The sequence below is a fragment of the Xiphophorus maculatus genome, chromosome 15, assembly GCF_002775205.1.
Source record: "Xiphophorus maculatus strain JP 163 A chromosome 15, X_maculatus-5.0-male, whole genome shotgun sequence".
NCBI lineage: Eukaryota > Metazoa > Chordata > Actinopteri > Cyprinodontiformes > Poeciliidae > Xiphophorus > Xiphophorus maculatus.
The window spans coordinates 15,975,328-15,992,608 of record NC_036457.1 but is presented as its reverse complement, the minus strand read 5'-3'; the positions used below and the strand labels follow the sequence as shown (position 1 = coordinate 15,992,608).

Below are 17,281 nucleotides of genomic sequence, written 5' to 3'. Positions count from 1 at the left end.
CAACACGATACATAAAAGCTACAACATATTTCCTAGTGTGACTGTAAAGGGGCCTGGAATTAAAATAAGCAGTGTGTAATGGCACGTCACATGGGTTGTGCACTTTAGGAGAATGTGAACAGAAAAGAAAAACTACTGATGATAGCTTCGAAAAAAGGATTTAAATACTATTACTGATGTCACTCAATAAATAATATGTAAATCTTTCAAGAAGTTTATATTATGATCATTAATTGTCTTAAAAAAAAGTTTTGACCAAAGTCCCTTCCTTATAAAAATTAAAATGATTTCTGTCTTTTTATGTTCTAGTAGAAAGCAATGTCTTGGGGGAAATATGATGCTTGGTCCAGATCTTAGCAGTAAATCCAATCCACACAACAGCCCAGACTCGCTTCACGTAGTTAAATGTCATAATACTTCCTAAAATTAAGATAGTTTCTCCTACACATAGACTGAGGTGGCTCTAAAATATTTTAAATGCATCACTGAGATACCATGACGCACTCCTCTCTGAAAGAAAAGACTCCTCCTCAGGCCTCAAAAAGTCAGATCATTTCTGAACACACTTCTGAAAGAAACGACTCACAGCGAGTCTTTCACTTCTTGGATTCTTTGCCGTCTCCTCAATAGCTTTTTGGGAATCGGGCGTTCTGTAATTTTCAGCTTCTTATCGTATTTCCATGCCGATGTACCGTATTTGACGGCCAAAACTGCTCATTAAAGCAGATGAGCGTTTTAAAGCGGTGATGCAATCTAAAGCAACCATCGCAGACGAGCTCCTGCCTGAATAAGCCGCAGCGCTGGCAGAGGGCGCCCTCTGCTGGAAACACATTTACCTTAAGAACTGCAAAATAATAAGAAAAAAAAAAAAACAGTTGTTTTTTTTTTTTAAATCTGGTTTATTGACATGTGTATAGTGATTGTCTGTGCACCGGACAATTACAGAGGAACATGATATAAAATAATACAAAATAGCTGTACATAAGATATAGTCAAAGGAATGCATTGTTATTTGTGAGGTTTTTCGCTGTATTAGACACGTCAGCTACTCACTCACCTACATTAAGGAGAGCTTAGAAGTTGAGGAGTTTGAGGTCTCGCCATCTGGAATAAGGGTCAGTGAATACACATGAAAAAAAAAAAAACTACATCTGTGAAGAGCTTATGATATCACTGGTGGTATTGAACAAATTAACGCTGTGCTCAAATACTGTGAGAGGTTTGCTCAATACCTAAATGAAATAAAGAAAACAACACATGAACACCTATAAATCAACGAAGGCTAAACTTAAGCAAATATTACAGAAGAGAAAAAGGAGCAAAGAAAGAGCAAAATGAGGGTGCTGCAACAGTTCATCCATCCACATGCCAAATTACAGGTGGAAATCTCGGGCACAATTCACTGAGGCTGACACGATTCATAACCGCCAGCTGATATTTGCCTGTTGGAGTCAGTTTTTCCTCCTCCTTTTTTAATAACAGCACCCTTTCACCCCTATTGGCACGCTTATTGAAGTAGATGCGTAGAGAGCCTGAAAATAAGCCCACCAAAGTTCTTGCTTTTGGACATCTTCAAAAAGATTGAAACCATTAATTTGACAAAAAAAAATATACACATATATATATATATTTTGGTGACACATTTATTGAATTCCTAAGGATTCCTGTAAACTGGAGCAGTTTTGTCATTTAGGCTTTATAAGTTGATCCGTTTCCAGGAACATTTTAGTCAGTAATTTATGATTCTCTGGGGTATAAACTGGTTGCGACACAGAGGCACGTTTCTGTAAGCCGCTCTTCAAAACAGGAAAAACAAGAGACCACACCTGTCAGATTAGGTAGGTGTGTTGATCTTTATAGGTTAGGGGGGGAGGCTAAAACAAAATAAATACTCCCATTTACAGTCAAAGCCATAATTAATCATCTTTTTGAATGACAGGAATTGTAACAAACAAGGCTAGGCTCTATGTTGCACTAGGGTTGCCCTGCCAGCTGTGACTCTGAGATCGCTAATCCTGAGCTACTGCTATTGTCACTACAACATGACTTATCCACCACACAATAAATCCGGCATTCAGGCTTCAAATGGGTAAAAAAAAAACACACAAAAAGAAAACGCCACATTCCAAAAACAGCACGTTTTGAAGTATTTTATCACGCGTTTTTTTTAACGGCTGCATGAAACGTGCCAAATCTATCAACATCCTGCAGAAGAATTGTCGGAAAATGTGAGCATAGTAGTTCAAGAGGTGTCATTTATGAAGTTATATCAAGAATTACGTTATTTTTTTTAGGGATGCACGACATATCGACAATAACATAGACACTTGCTGATATTAGTAATTTTATGATATATTTGGCCGATAAATAAAACTGGGAGGATTTTTTTCCCCCATCTTGTTGCATTTGTTTTGGTAGGGGCAAGGGAGAATGTTGGTCATGTGACATTCAAAGTGATGCAGTGCAGGATTGTGGGTATTTTAACTGAAAGTGTGGTCATTTTGTTTGAGGTATCGAAAAGGTAATGAAGTAATAAATAATATTGGTAAATATTGGTTATCAGCCACAACAGCGATATTAATATCGGATATCGTTACTGGCCCAGATTTTCATATCCGTGCATCCCAGTTTTTTTAAGACTCGTTTTCTTTATTTTTCCCTCGAAACAACAGCACAAAACTTTGAAAGAAAATGAAAAAAAAAAGCGGTTTAACTTTTTGACTCGGAAGACAACCTTAATTGTGACATACTTGCTCAGCGCGAGTAACGAATTCGCAAACCACCGTGCAGCGTTTCTGAATAAGTGTCCATGTAGCGTAAATACTGTCCAGCGCATGCGAGCTGGACACGGCTCCCTTGTGAGCGTGTATAACTGACTTCTTCATGTCTTCCACACCTTTTCGAGCTAGTTCACCAAGATACACCATAATATCCAGTTACAAAAATAGCATCACAATATAGACCATTCAGTATGAGCACCAGCGAAGGCTAAACATAGCCCGAGTATTTGGCTACATTCATTGTCTGGGCAATGTTTCATGGTAGCAGTGTGGAAGTGGACACAGTGTTGGTAATGTCTTCTCATTCACGGGCTCTCCTAATCTACCGCACAGTTACAGCTGGGCACAACTTGCTCACACCATGTAGGAATAATTAACTAGACCCACTGCGAATAGAAAAATAGTTATTAGATTTTTTTTGTTTGTTTGTTTTAAACATTGTACCTCTAAAAGAATTCCTCCCGCTTCCCTCAAAATAAAGCCCTCCCCCTTTTCTTAACAAAATAGTTTCTTTTTCCCCCTTTGAAACAAAAGTTTTTTCTTTTTGAGGTCACACAAGAACAAACCGCACCGCCCCTTCCGTCACACCAACACGCACACTGTCAGAAGAAGTTCAGCGACCCGAGGTGCGTTCAGAATAGAAGCTGTTCAGAAAACGTCGACTTCCTTTAAGATGGCGAGGACGCTGCACAGAATCTGGTGAACTGAACACACCTCTGGCTGACCTCTGAACCTGGAAAACCCTTTTTTTATTTCTCCTTCCCCTCGAGCTTCCAGGAACAGCCGACCGAACGCCTGGCTAGACGTAGAAAAAACACGTAGCTTATCTATGCAAGTGCTATTATTGCTTTGGAGAGTTGTGAAGTGAAGTGAACCCAGTTTTAATTCCCTGCCTTTGTTTATCCTCATTCTGCTTCATAACTGAGGTTACGGTACGGCTTCTCGCAAATGTATTGCTATCCTTTTAACTTTTTCACAACTGGTTACAACCGTGAGCTTCATTGCACTTCGTTGGGGTTTTACACAAAGTAGTTTTTTCCAAACTTCTTTAAAAAAAACTGTGACATGAATTTGTATTGAACCCCTCTGTGTGTGAATACTTTGTGAAACCACCATTTGCTCCACTTAAAGCTGCAGCGCTTTTACGCTTACATTTTTCACATTCAACTTTTTAAAACTGATCTTAAATTTTTAAATAATGTCAAAGATTGAGGCCTAATTTGACTCGGCCATTTAGACACATGCATATTCTCTGACCTAAACCATTCCAATTGCTCTCTGACTGCATGTTGAAAGTAGTTTCCCTGCAGCGCCTGATATTTTTTGGGCCGCAATTGACCTGTTTTTAGCTCCAACCGTCTTCCATCAACTCTGACAGTAACACAAACTAAAGTTTCTTCTCAACATTCTTCCACAAAGGCCAGATTTGTGGTGTACACAAATATGCAGTCGACCCACTCTCTCATCTAAACTCTTTTTACCAATTAGATGACTTCTGGCGGCGCTTGGTGGTACTGGACTTTAGATATGGGGTTATCAGAGTAAATACAAAGGCACACCACACTTTTCAGATTTTGATTTGCAAAAAAAATTAATTAATTAACCAGAACCATTCATAATTTTTCTTCCACTCCCCAATTATCCCTTACTTTGTGCTGGTCTGTCACATAAAATCCTTTTTTTAAAAATGACAAAACGTGAAAAAGTTTAACGTGTGTGAATACTTTTGAAAGGCGCCGTACGTAATGCTCACTCTGCCACTTAAGAGATCACCAAGGGGTTTCGTTTACAGGAGTATCTGTGCATAGATTTAACACTAAACGCATTGGTGAAGACAAAGGAGAACAAAGTGCGCAATTAAATGGATCAGTTGGAACGTTCATATTTTAGTGTAGTTAAAGGGGGTAAGCCTTCCTGTTTCAGGCGCTAACATAAAAAACTGGGGAAGATAATGAGAGTAATTGAAGGAAGTAAAAGTTACGGCCACAGTGAAGCTGAGACCATTTCTGTTAAAAGGATCTTCAGGATGTGGCAACTTATGGAGACGTGCTAGCGGACTAAATGAACACAGCTGCAATTAACGCTGGAAAAGAGACAGTCAAGGCCATTTGTTTTGTATGTGCAAAAAAGCTACTTAACATTTCACACTCTGAAGAGAATTAAAAAGGATGTTTGAACCTGATAGTGTGTAGTTACAGTACAACGGGGCGGAGTCATCTTACAGTGAGGGATTTTTAAAAGCTCAAGCAGCATCACCACAGATTCTCTTTACGTTCTGCGTAACAAAAATTAGCTCACTCTGTTTTTGTTAGATTGGAAGAATCACTATCTACTTGTTAGCACTGATTAGTCTGTCGTGTCCTCCTGATCTTGAAGCTCTGAAGGATAAACAAGGGGACGGATTGACATTCTGTAACACAACGTTGCGAGAGCGTGGTCGAACACTCAGAACGCATATGCTGCCCTGACAGCCATGCTCAACACTGAATTGATTCATCACTCATTGACGTTTGCCACGAGAATGAGGCTCAAGTAGACTCCTGTGGTTGGGATGGTGGTTACTGAAGGTCCAGCTAGTCGATGGGGCCCTGGAAGATGAGCCGTATCCAGCCGGGGGTACCGAGGGCGGCGGAGCAGAAGGGGCAGACTGGCCTGAATGCGTGTGTCCCGTGGGGCAGAGGGGTCTCGGCCCAGTATTTGGCTGTCCTCTCCGAGCAGACGTGGCCACACGGTACGAAGGCGTGAGTGGGCGCTCCGGCGTCCACGTACACGGCAGGCTCAGAGCCCAGCCACAGCGGCACGTAGGGGCCCACGCTTCTGCACAGGGGGCATTCTCGGCGCTTGGTGGAGCCCTCACCCTCCCCGGGGTCCTCCACCCTCTCAGATCTCTGGCCCCAGTCGTGGCGTCCGTGGACGTGGCCGCATGTGAGGTAGACCCAGGGCTGACGCTCTTCAAGGCTGCGGCAACAAATCAACTCGACGTAACGTCACGCAATTCCTTGTATGTTTGTAACAATGCAGTACTGGTAAAAATTGGTGTTAATCAGGGTCTCTGCAGGTTTCATCAACTCAAATTTAAGACTTTTTTAAGACCTTATGAGGCTATTATGAGTGAAAATTAAGGCCTGTATCGCTGTAAATGTACTATGTATATATATATATATGTAAGTACATACATTTAAGACATTTTAAGGATGTGCATTTTGCAAAAATTTAGCTTGTACCCATGATAAACGCAAAACTTTTGCTAGCTTACTAGCAAAGGTGTATTAGCATAAGGCTACCTGTAGCCGCAACCGCCTCGTTCCACACAACTCACTGTTCTCAATTTCTGGGTGTGACTCAAACTTTTTCCAAATAGAAAAGTCACGCAAGAAACAAAACCTAACTACATAGGGTTTAAGATTAAATAGTCTTACCACGACAAACCTTAGGACCTGTATCATGGTAAATGTACAATATGCATATGTGTGTATATTTATTTTGTGAAAACTTGCTCGTTCCCATGATAAACGCAAAAAGTAAGCTAGCTAACAAAGGTGTATTAGCTGCTAGTTACCTGCAGCCTCTGCCGTCTCGAGTCACTCAAACTTTTGCCTGACAGAAAAAGTCAGGCAAGAAAAAAAACAAACTACATAGTATTTGTGAGATTAAATAATCCGGCCACAACAAAATTTAAGACCTGTGATTAACATATTTAAGGTAAAATGGAAAAAAAAAAATTGAATTTAAGACATTTTAAAACCTTGATTTCAGATACATATATTTAAGACTTTTTAAGGATGCACGGACATCCTGTTAATAATTTATACTGTCGCCTTTTGCAAACAGGAAATCCAATAATGAACTCCTGATAAAAGTTCTTAACACTAAATCAAGTGACGGCAGCCTCACCTGTGGCTGCGTGGTAAGCTTGGGAAGGCCAGCGTGCTGAGGCCTACAGGACACTGCGGTCGGGACGCGTTCAGTTCTTGACGAAGGGCCTCCAGATGACGCAGGGTGGGAGCGCGCATCAGTCCCTCCCCGGTGCGCCACAGCAGAGTGGCGCCGCAAAGATCCACCAGGGAGCCGTCCCGCAGTGCGCTGCTCTCCCCTTCTGCCTGCATACAGACAGGGATATGCCTACAATTCGACCCAAACCAGATCTACGGAGCAAACCATCGCTGAGGTGACTCACCAGTTTGCCCCGATTGGGCCCAGAGCGCGTTTCTCTGAGGGCATAGACATCTCCGCACACAGAAATCTCCCTCCACAGACCCTGCTTGGGGTCCTGCGGGAAACCTTCCGGATGCATCACCAGCACCCCGTTGGTGGTGAGGCCGTCCATGTGGCCGTCAGGATTTTTCCACTTGGTTGCTTTCTCCTAGTGATGAGAGCGCCGCGTCAGCATTTAAAAACAGAAAGCACCTCCGTGCAGTATTGTTACTCACCCCTAAAAAGATATTTTTAGACGAGTCAAAGCCTGCGGCGTAAATGCGTGCGGTGTAGGGCGGGTTGCGCTCGCACACCACTCTGCAGGCAAAGCGGGAGATGGTGCTGGGAGCGATGGAAGGGTCATCTCCTTCTGTCCCCCCTCCGGAGGTGTCGGTCACCACAAAGTCAATGGGACTTTCTGTGGACCGTCCGATCTGCATGAGAAACAAAATTCTCTCATGTTTCGTTATAGTGTTAAAATAAACCAAACCTACAATTTGTTACTATTGATGTTAAAAAATGACTGCTGAATCAGTTAATAAATAATCTTTTGTAGTTTCCAACTAGGTCTCTGAAGTTTACTGAGAATTTGAACCATGATTGTTTATGTTTTTAATTATTAAAAAGGAAATGGAAATCCAGTTTATCATTTACAGGAAATAAAGCAAAAACAAAACACAAAAAAACAGCCTAAGTTTTAAGACAAAAATAGATTTTCTTTGAAAATTATTTTTAGCACTTAATCGTCGCAACTTTGAACTGAAATAATCTGCCTAGTTTCATGTTGCATTACAGAAGAGCGTTTGCGGCGAAACCTGCACATGATCACGCAGGTATCAGGAAGAGCATGTTTTAAAAAAGAAACGCAACTGTGTCTTAAAGATTATTTTGTGTGTTTTACCTGGAACATGTCTGTGCTGTTGTCATGGCAATACTCCACCACCACAGTCTGGTTACGGGACAGTGTGAAAGAGATGCTGTGCTGCCCTCTGCTGTGGACCGCCTGCAACATGAAAGCAGCAACAAGCAGCATAAGCACGCTACAACTTTTATTTTCACCATTGAAAACAAAAGGAACAGTTTCAGTTTGGTAAAAAAAGAATAAAATAAAAAAATCTACTGTAATTTGACCAGATAATGGTAAATCTTTTATTGTGTATGTTCCCAAGAAACCCAAGTTGGAAGACATAAGGGACAGAGAACAAAAACGCCGTTCTTCACAAGTTCACATCCTGCCTCTGACAGGCAAACAAAGGTCAACAGACGATCAAGGGCAGGAAACTTACAAGCCGTTTTAGCGTGCAAACACGCATACCTTGCTGTCCTGCGGCGTGTTGAGGATGTGCACAGCACTGGGTTTGACGCCGTTGGCCTTGGCCCTTCTGTAAAGAGCGAAGCGGCTCTTTCTGCGCCCGCGGTCTCCGCTCGGCAGAGAGCCATTGTACCTGGAGACGGACAAGGAAATCAGAACATTGCCATAAATCGCTGTTCTTTCAGGCGATCTGTAGTGTTAAATGACACAAGAAAGGCCAAACATACAGCCTAGCCAGTTCACTGGTCTATTATAGCTTAGTTTCAAACATATTTGTAAATGAAACAAGTTTTTTTTTTGTTTTACTGCATCTTTGTATGTGACGCTGCCAACTTTGAGCCGTCATGCAGCTCTTTGGAGGTATGTTCTTTTATTCCCTTGAAATTAATTAAATGAGACAAACAGCTAGCTGTTGCAATGAGTCATTCAGCCGGAGCAGTCGTCTGAAACCAATGCAATCATCAAGATGTGCTTTAACTGAAACTTTAACTCTGTTACTTTTGCCTGACTACAACTGTCTAAAAAATGTTTATTATATTCTCGGTATTGAAGTTATATTTCAGAACAAAGTACATTTGTTTGAATATAAACCACGTGTGACATTAAACTTTGTTGGAGAGCTGGTACAGACGAATCTAAAGCGATTCTTGCAGTTTTTAAGCTGCGTAAAACATCATTTTTACGATTTGGGTTCACACAGAACGCGCTATGCTACTTTCGCCAATCAGCAGAATTTGGTCATTATCAAAACCTTGGGGGGAGGGAGAGACACAGCGCACCAGAAGACTGTCAAAAGATTCATCAACTGCCCATATTGGCCCACAGATACGAGCGTTGGGAAGGTATTCATCCTCTTCGCAATTTTCAGTATTTTATTGGATAGAGCAACAAAAAGCAGAGTTTACAAGGGACTTGAGATTGGCAAAGAGGCTCACTGTCTATGTGGAAAACAACACTAAGCCTACAACCAGAGTTTTAATGAAATGGTTTAGGTCAAAGCATATTCCTGTGCGTTAGAATGGCCTAGTTAAAGAAAAAAAAAAACCTTACAGTCTGTGGAAATGTTTTGAAATCGTATACAGATGGTTTTCCTTCCATCTAACTTTAAGGAATAAAGTGAAAACAATTACAACTAGAAGAAAAAAAAGCAAAATGTTGAATCAGGGGGTCGAATACAAATGGATACCAAACTATGTGCTTGTATGTGTAACAAATTTGGAAATTCAAGTGTCACTTTCTTTTTACTGAATATTTATCCACTGTTTTTTGGTTGGTTTGTCACATAAAATTCCAAAACAATATAAAGAAGTTTGTTTGTTTTTGGAAAAAATATGAAAAAGCTCAAATGGGGAGAATATTTTTGTACTGTTAGGAAGCAATGAGTGCTGAAGCAGTTAAAGCTCTAGTGAAAGTATAATTTAATCATATGTATAGGAATCAAAAACAACTCCACCTAAACAGAAACACATTTCCTCATATCAGTGTAAATACAGCCAAAACTTTCTTATATCCATCTTATTTTTCTTTTACAAATTGAACTAATTTTAACCAGACCAATCAAAGTGAATTTACCAAGACGACATTTCGAACAAGTCACCAGTAGTGCAGCATTGTTTAAATCAAGGAGCATGACTCAAAGTTAACCTGAGGTCTTCATGTCCGGGCCAGTCAGCTCAAACTAATCTGGGTCAGGATGAAACAGGACACATAAGGACAGAGTTCAATGGGGTCTGAGTAACAAGATACAGATGTGATACAAGGCAGGACATTAGAGATCGTAAGAGAAAATATCTAGAGAAAATGGACAAGAGGAAATGGAGTACATGGGACAGAAACGGCATAAAAGCAGCCAGAATCTAATTTGAAAAATCAGAACCAGAAGCATAAATCCTAAACAACACCAGACAGGGAGATCCAGATCCTCATGGTACATCTGTGGACCATGACCACGCAACACGCATGTGCAAAGACCGTATGAAATATTCACTCCTTCTGCCCCTCAACACGGGGTTTATTTTTGTTAAGGCCAAGCCACCACAGACCGGGAGCCTGCTTCCGTCAAAGTTGACACTCAGCAGAACGGGAGGGCCGGGAGCGAGGGGACTGGGTCGGAAGGCACCACGGGGTTGTGGACGAGAACGCGCGCAGAGGCAGATGTTTGAAATGCTGACGAGTGTGGGCGAACTCTGCTGGACGTGGTGCATCGTACGGAGACTAGTAAAGGCAACGAGTGTTGGCAGGATGAGACTGCACAGAGCACACGGACCGCAGTGAGGCAGGCATCAACCGCAGAGGCCATGTGAGCGTCAGCGGCTGACCTTATCCATGTAAAAGCACACATGCACAAAACAGGCCTGGGAGTAATGATATCAGACAGGAAGCAGAAGAAAGAAAGGCTTGTTTAAACATATTTCATCTGATTTTTAAAGGGTGGGGGGACAACAAGTCCTACCAAAAACATATTTTAGGATCGATTTAGTAAAAACATTATGCTATGTCTAATAACCGTACAGTATTTTCTGTTGTAATATTGTATAGTATATTGTTAATCTTCAAGAACATTTTTACAACTGAATTTCCTTTTTGAGAGACAATAAAGCCTGTTTCTATTCTCTTCAATACTTTTCAGCTTTGAAGAAAACTGAAAGGTTGGTGGAATAATTTATTCCAATAACACATAATTATTACTTGGAGACATTTTAACATTTTCTGTCAATTTTTTTACCATTTTTAACTCAAAAACACGGTGGGTTGACAATAGCAGGTTTACTGGGGGGAACCCGGCTCTTCTATTATATTCTTCTATGAATGTTTCTTTTCCTGGCATAATCAGATCATAATCACTGAATGAAAGATAACAGGATCTGAAATTGAGCAATTTCAAATGCTCGTAGTAGCATAATTTGAGAAAATAAATACCAGTTTCATTGTATTCACATTTTTAAAAAACAAAAATATATTATCATATGTTTTTAGTTTTATAACAGTGCTACTTCATAAGAGGGCTTGGTGGAGGTATAGTTTTTTGTGACTAGAAACATTTTCAGTATGCTTAAATTACCTTTTGTAGGTAAGAGAAACACCATTCTTTAAGCCAGCAACTGACCAACAGAGCTGTGTTACTCTATGTTCAGCACCGTCAGAGTAAACTCACCACTGGTGTTTGTTAACCATTGTAGGTATTTCAGTAAAAAGTATTATCCTGCAACTTCTTGAACAGTAATTGAGAATTTACAGGTCGAAGCTTAACGGCAGCCAGAAATCGGTATCAGTCAGCAAAAGCCTGATTTGTCCCCCTCTGGTTTTATATTACGGGATGCAGAACTGGAAAAGGCTCTCACTTGTTACTCATCCTGATCTTAAGGATGTAAAGGGGAGCTCTGTTCAAACAGACAGATAACAAGGCGGCGGCGGCGGCGGGGGCAACTAATCGGTATGCTGATGAGAGCAACCACAGCCTCCTCTCTATGTTCATCCGAAGAGAAGGAAGAGATAGGCCATTAGGTCACTTATCTTTGGCAGACACAGGAAGCTCTGCATTAGCAGAGTTTGGTTAAGATGGTGCATTTGTGTGTGTGTGTGTATATATATATATGTGTGTGTGTGTGTGTGTGTGTGTGTGTGTTGTGGCATTTATGGTCCCTGCAGACCAGCGTTCAGCTGTAGGGGCTGGAGCTGCTGTGGAAGCCGGTGGCTGTCATCAGCACATCCTGCCCACTGCATGCATGTGTGCGCTAGAGATGGAAAGGGGCTTTTCTCCTCCTCCACTTCCTCTTCATCATCCTACTTCACCTCCTCCGCCTTCATCCCTGGCATGAATCAGACTGAGACGATTTTTTTATCAATTCTTAATAACCAGACCCCAATAAATAAATGAATATATATATATATATATATATATATATATATATATATATATATATATATATATATATATATATATATATATATATATATATATATAAATATAAAAGTGAGGTGCATGCATATGTCTGACAATGGTTTGCTCCTCAGACCTACTTTTAGGCAGTCACGGATCCAGCAGTGGATGACATCATTGGGATTTTCAGCCTGCTCACCCCCACTACAACCATTGATGAATAAGCGGCTACCACCGTAGTAGCCTTCTCATGTAGTAAAGCAACTGCAGATTTTGCATCATTTACACTGAAATCTGTATTTTTATATGAAGTGCTGGGATATTATTCATAAATGCTGCTCGGTTTATTCGCTAAACCTACTTTGTATCACTATTAAGCTGTCAGACTATTGGCGGAACCGACGGGCATGTGTAATAAATGAGCCTAACTATGTTACTACAATACAGCTGGTGTCGAAAAACAATGTTAAGAGCGACATATTGCGAGTAAAACCGGATTTAACACGTCGCATCACGGATTACCGTGTTAACGGGGCTCCCACGCGTTTAAAATGATTTGCCGCTGGAGCGTTTATACCCCCTCAACCGTTAACGTTAACAGAAGGACTTACCCCAAAATGACCAGCTCTCCGTATTTCACCGGGTCTTTAACGGGCACATCATCGTCTCCGTCCCTTTTCGGCGAATTCATCAGACTGGACTCCTCCAATGAAAAGGAAAAACAAGAAAAGAAAAGAAAGAAGCAGAAAACCTCGACCAGTGGGGGGGGCGGGGGGGTGAAAGAATAGTGAGGAGATAATAAAACAAAGCTAACACACTCGAAACTATATTTGGTTGGTGGTCTTATCAAAGTTTGGGCACAGTTGGGTAAAGTTTTAACAGACGTCCCGGTGTTTGTTTTATCGTTTTAATCCTGCGAAGAAGCATCTTTTCTGGCGGTTAAGGCCAGTGGGAAGCTAGTTTGTATCGCGGTAAATCTGTTCAGTAGCATAGGGTACAACAACGGCTAACGGCAGGGTGTAAGACGTACCAACTTTTTCAGGAGGGTTAGGAATTCACAATGTGCTTTAAATGTTTTATAAACCGTCGTTCTATACGCTTGTTTTAATTCCGCATTTCATACAGCGTAGTTAAATTCTATGAGTTCGTATGAATGAAAGAAAAGACGTGTTGGTATTTTAAAAAGCGAGCGAGCCGAAAAACGAACACCACCTTCATGAGTCCAAATGGTTTCTTCCATCGAGAGACTCTGGCTCCCACTGACAGAACAAAATGAGGCGTTTGGAAATTCACAGGAAGCGCTTGTGTCCCAAGGCATATTGATGGATTCTGCAGTTTCTAAGCTGATGATATACACCTTCTAATTTAATGTCCGGCCATAAAGCGCTAGTATTGTTGTAGTTCATTGTAAAGTCTGACGTAATGAGTCTCTTTGCGGGCAGAGGCAAGATGTGGGCGAGCATTAGCGGGCTCCAGAAAGAACCTCTTCGCCGTATTTCATATGGGAGCTGAAGCACAAACATAAGCCAGCTTGAGGTTTTGAATCTCTGTCATCTCTTTCCCTCCTCCCCACACACACTCACTTCACTCATACTCTTGTCACAAAGTGTAGTAAACTATAACGTTGTAACCACACGAGGGCAGTGTAGAGGCAAAAATAAACAGGCCAGTCTATTAAATTAGTTGGTTCTTGTTGCTGTAAATAATTGGTAAGCTACTTAGGGCTACTTTTTGGTGTTTTTCGCTTAAGTATTTCTTAAGGTTTGATTGGCTGCTGCAATTGATTTAAAAATGATTGTGTTTTCAGTTTCTGGTTGCTGTCATGTTTTATTATTTTAAAACATTTGTGTAAGTAATTACAAACAAATTCATAATTCTTTATTATTAATTTGTGGTTTTGTATTTTCTCATTAAACATTTAAGTTAAGAAGTATTTAGTTTTTATCATTTATATTGATGCTTATTGATTTAACTATGCATATAGTCATTATTTTCACTTGCTAGATGTAACAACTGACATTTACGTAAAAGTTTTATTTTTACATTTAGCATATTCGTGCAAGTTGACATTTCAGTCAATGGGTTTTAGAAACTGTTCGTTTAAAATGTTGTCCCTTTTCTTCTTGAATCTAAAAATTGTTTATGCCTTTCTTTTGCATGATTGATTGCACCACAAATTTGGAACAAACTTCCAGAAAACTGTAAAACAGCTGAAACACTGACTTCTTTTAAATCTCAACTGAAAACCCACCTGTTTAGAATTGTATTTGAAATGTAATCAATTACAAATTTATTGATGGAACTTGACTTAATGATTGATTCTATATTGCATTGATTCTGTGTTTGCAATGATGTGAAGCACTTTGAAATGCCTTGCTGCTGAAATGTGCTATACAAATAAAATTTGATTGATTGATTGATTGTTGCTATTTATTCGCTAATCTATTCATTTTGTTGGTTTACACGCATAATTTTGGAACTACTTGTGTCCAAATCTGGAGAAAGTAACGACAGACGTACAGTGCAGATCGTTGAATCTTTAACTTGACTGGAGGGGTTCACAGCAAGGTAAATTCGGCTTCTTCTCTCCTTAGATCTTAATAAGAGCCAGAGTGGAGTGCAACACTATCCTGTCAACACTTTCTCTCATGTGAGCTGTGTACCTCAGCTCCTCCTTGCTGTGGGCGTCTTTACTGCTGCTTGGATTAATGCCCTTCTTGACCAACTTGTCAGTTTAGGAGTTCTGCAGTTTTCTCATACCATGTCTTGGTATGTCTGTAGTTGTGCCATGCACTTTCAAATTACAGTTGGTGTTTTGAGCAATGCTGTGTGAGATGTTCAAAGCCTCTCGTGTGGCTTTTGTTATTTTATAACCAAACCAGCTTTAAGCCTTCTCACAAATAAGTTTGTGGTTGTATAATAATGCAAAAACTGGAGAAGGTTCACGTGGTTTGACTTGGTTTCTTATTTATTTATTACATTTTTTTTTTTTTGCAACAGACTATATATGAAAAGTTTTATTGTTGTGAGTATGTCCCGTGTTTTGCCTCTAAGGGCTCCAGTGTTCATCTTTGACTACAGACTATTTGGATAGAATCCAAAGTTTCAGTAACAAAATCTCTTCAGTCCACCAGCTGGGTAGAGGTGCCTTTAGCTGCAACAGAGGTATTAAAAGTAACATGTAAAGGCTTGCATGCCCTGCACAGTCCTCTGCAGCAAGTGGTAATGTTGGCCCCTGTAAAGCACTTGTCTATGAAAATGTCTGTGTTAATCAGAGAAGTGAAAGGTAGCGTACCTGGGTAATGGGTGATTACTCATCAATGAGTCTCAGAATAAATGAAACAGGCGTCCACACCCTTATTTTATGAATGACAGCCTCCCGCAGAAACAGTGTCCGCCTTTAATGATGACTCACTTCTTCTTGGGTATAAAGACGTAGATTACACAAGCTGCTTTGGGTTCATCACTTGTTTAACCTCCAACATAGTTTTCCTATGAGATACAAAGGAGAAACTGGATAGGCCAGATGTGTGTGTGTGTGTGTGTGCGCGCGTGTGTGTGTGTGTGCCTTTCTTCCTTTCTTTCCCACTGTGGGATTAAGGTCACACCCTCTGTTACTCTGCCTTAAAGTCTCTGTCTGCTTTTCCGTGGCTGTGTGGGGCTGAGTTTTAACACAAAGAAGCAAACAATCTTCCAAGCTTTTAAATGATGAAAAGTTTATAGCTACATTGTTCAGACATAAGGACAAGGATCCAATTTAGACAGCTGGAGTTGTTTATTTCACTTCTCAGCTCAGGAATTTAAAGTATGACCCGAACGAATGTATGGACTCTCTGCTGGACAGACCCTATGGAAAGATTATGCAGTAATCCCAAGAGGAACATTTTCCCTTTGCTTTGCGCATCAAAACTTCCTGTTTTTGCTAAAGAGCATATTTAGAAGGCAAAAGCAGAAAACCAGTAGGAAGGACTTACTGGCTCGTGAAGCATTTAGTTCAGAACCAATTCTTACTGTCACAGATGATCATAAAAAGTCGGTCAGTAAGTGATAAATATGGAGAGGGAAGCGTGCCGAATAGCAACAAACAAATAACTTGTGAAATAATTACTTAAATGTGTCATTAAAGCTGGAAATGAATCCAGAAATAATTTGTTAAATATAAAATTAATCACGTGTGCCTCAATTAAATGCATGGCTTTTATTTTCCGTGATTGAATAACTTATTTCATGTGATGAAGCACACCATGCATTAATTTAATCTGTCAACTTCACCCGTCAAACCCCGCCCACTGACGTTTTGGTTGGCGGCAAGTCAAGACAGTTTCCTCCAAGGCTGCTAGGACTCTGGGACAATATTTCAACTTCTGGTTATTTACTTAAAAAATAGCAACTTCAGCCTCTATATCTCTAGTTTGGCTTGAAATATCGCTAATAAGTTCCCAAGAAAGCACCGCCCACATATAATCAATTCTATACTTGCTGAATCATTGCTGTATTTAATATCCAGTTTCGATAAATTAATGACACGTTTAAATAGTGATTTTATAAGTCCTTTGCTTATTGTAATGCGGCACTCGTCACTCTCGGTAGATAAACACATAAAGAGCACAAAAGTTTCCTCCACAAGGTAAGCTTTCTGAGGTAACGATTTGAGATTTTCTTTTCTTATTTCGCAGGACATGCTCTGCTGGGCCCTGGTAGGTTTGCCTTGGTGCCGACGTTTAGACAAGCTGATTAATGGGGAGGCAGTAGCATCCAGAGTCTTTTCTGCAGCCCACAGGGATGTGCGTTTGTCTCTAAGAGTGGACAGCTGATAATGCCCTTAATGCAGTCTTCTGCACCTTTCTACAGTGCCTTCCCTTATCGGCTGCAGAGCTGCACGCCTTAACAGGATGCTGATCTGACAGAGGATACTCCCACTGGTGCTGCAGCAGAAGGACATAAACAGATCTTGAGAGAGTTGTTTTTTTTTCTCAGACTTCTCAGGAAATTTTGTGTTTGAGGGGCTTTTTTTATTGAATGATTTTGTTTATTATTATTTATTTATGAATAGCCGAAAATAAAACTTCGTATTTCTTACGCCCCCACCCCCAATTTTTCTGCGCCAATATTCAG

General features: G+C 40.5%; 1 protein-coding gene across 1 annotated transcript; it reads right to left on the bottom strand.

Annotated features, from left to right (window-relative positions):
- Nucleotides 1-4,438: 4,438 nt before the first annotated feature.
- LOC102220611 (E3 ubiquitin-protein ligase pellino homolog 2-like) lies at nucleotides 4,439-13,921 on the bottom strand. Its single transcript, XM_005805614.2, has 7 exons — nucleotides 12,778-13,921; nucleotides 8,290-8,419; nucleotides 7,876-7,977; nucleotides 7,211-7,408; nucleotides 6,958-7,143; nucleotides 6,675-6,880; nucleotides 4,439-5,738 (listed from the first exon to the last, which is right to left on the bottom strand). Exons 1-7 carry the CDS (start codon nucleotides 12,855-12,857, stop codon nucleotides 5,354-5,356), a joined length of 1,287 nt encoding a protein of 428 aa, XP_005805671.1. The 5' UTR covers nucleotides 12,858-13,921; the 3' UTR covers nucleotides 4,439-5,353.
- Between the last annotated feature and the right edge of the window lie 3,360 nt (nucleotides 13,922-17,281).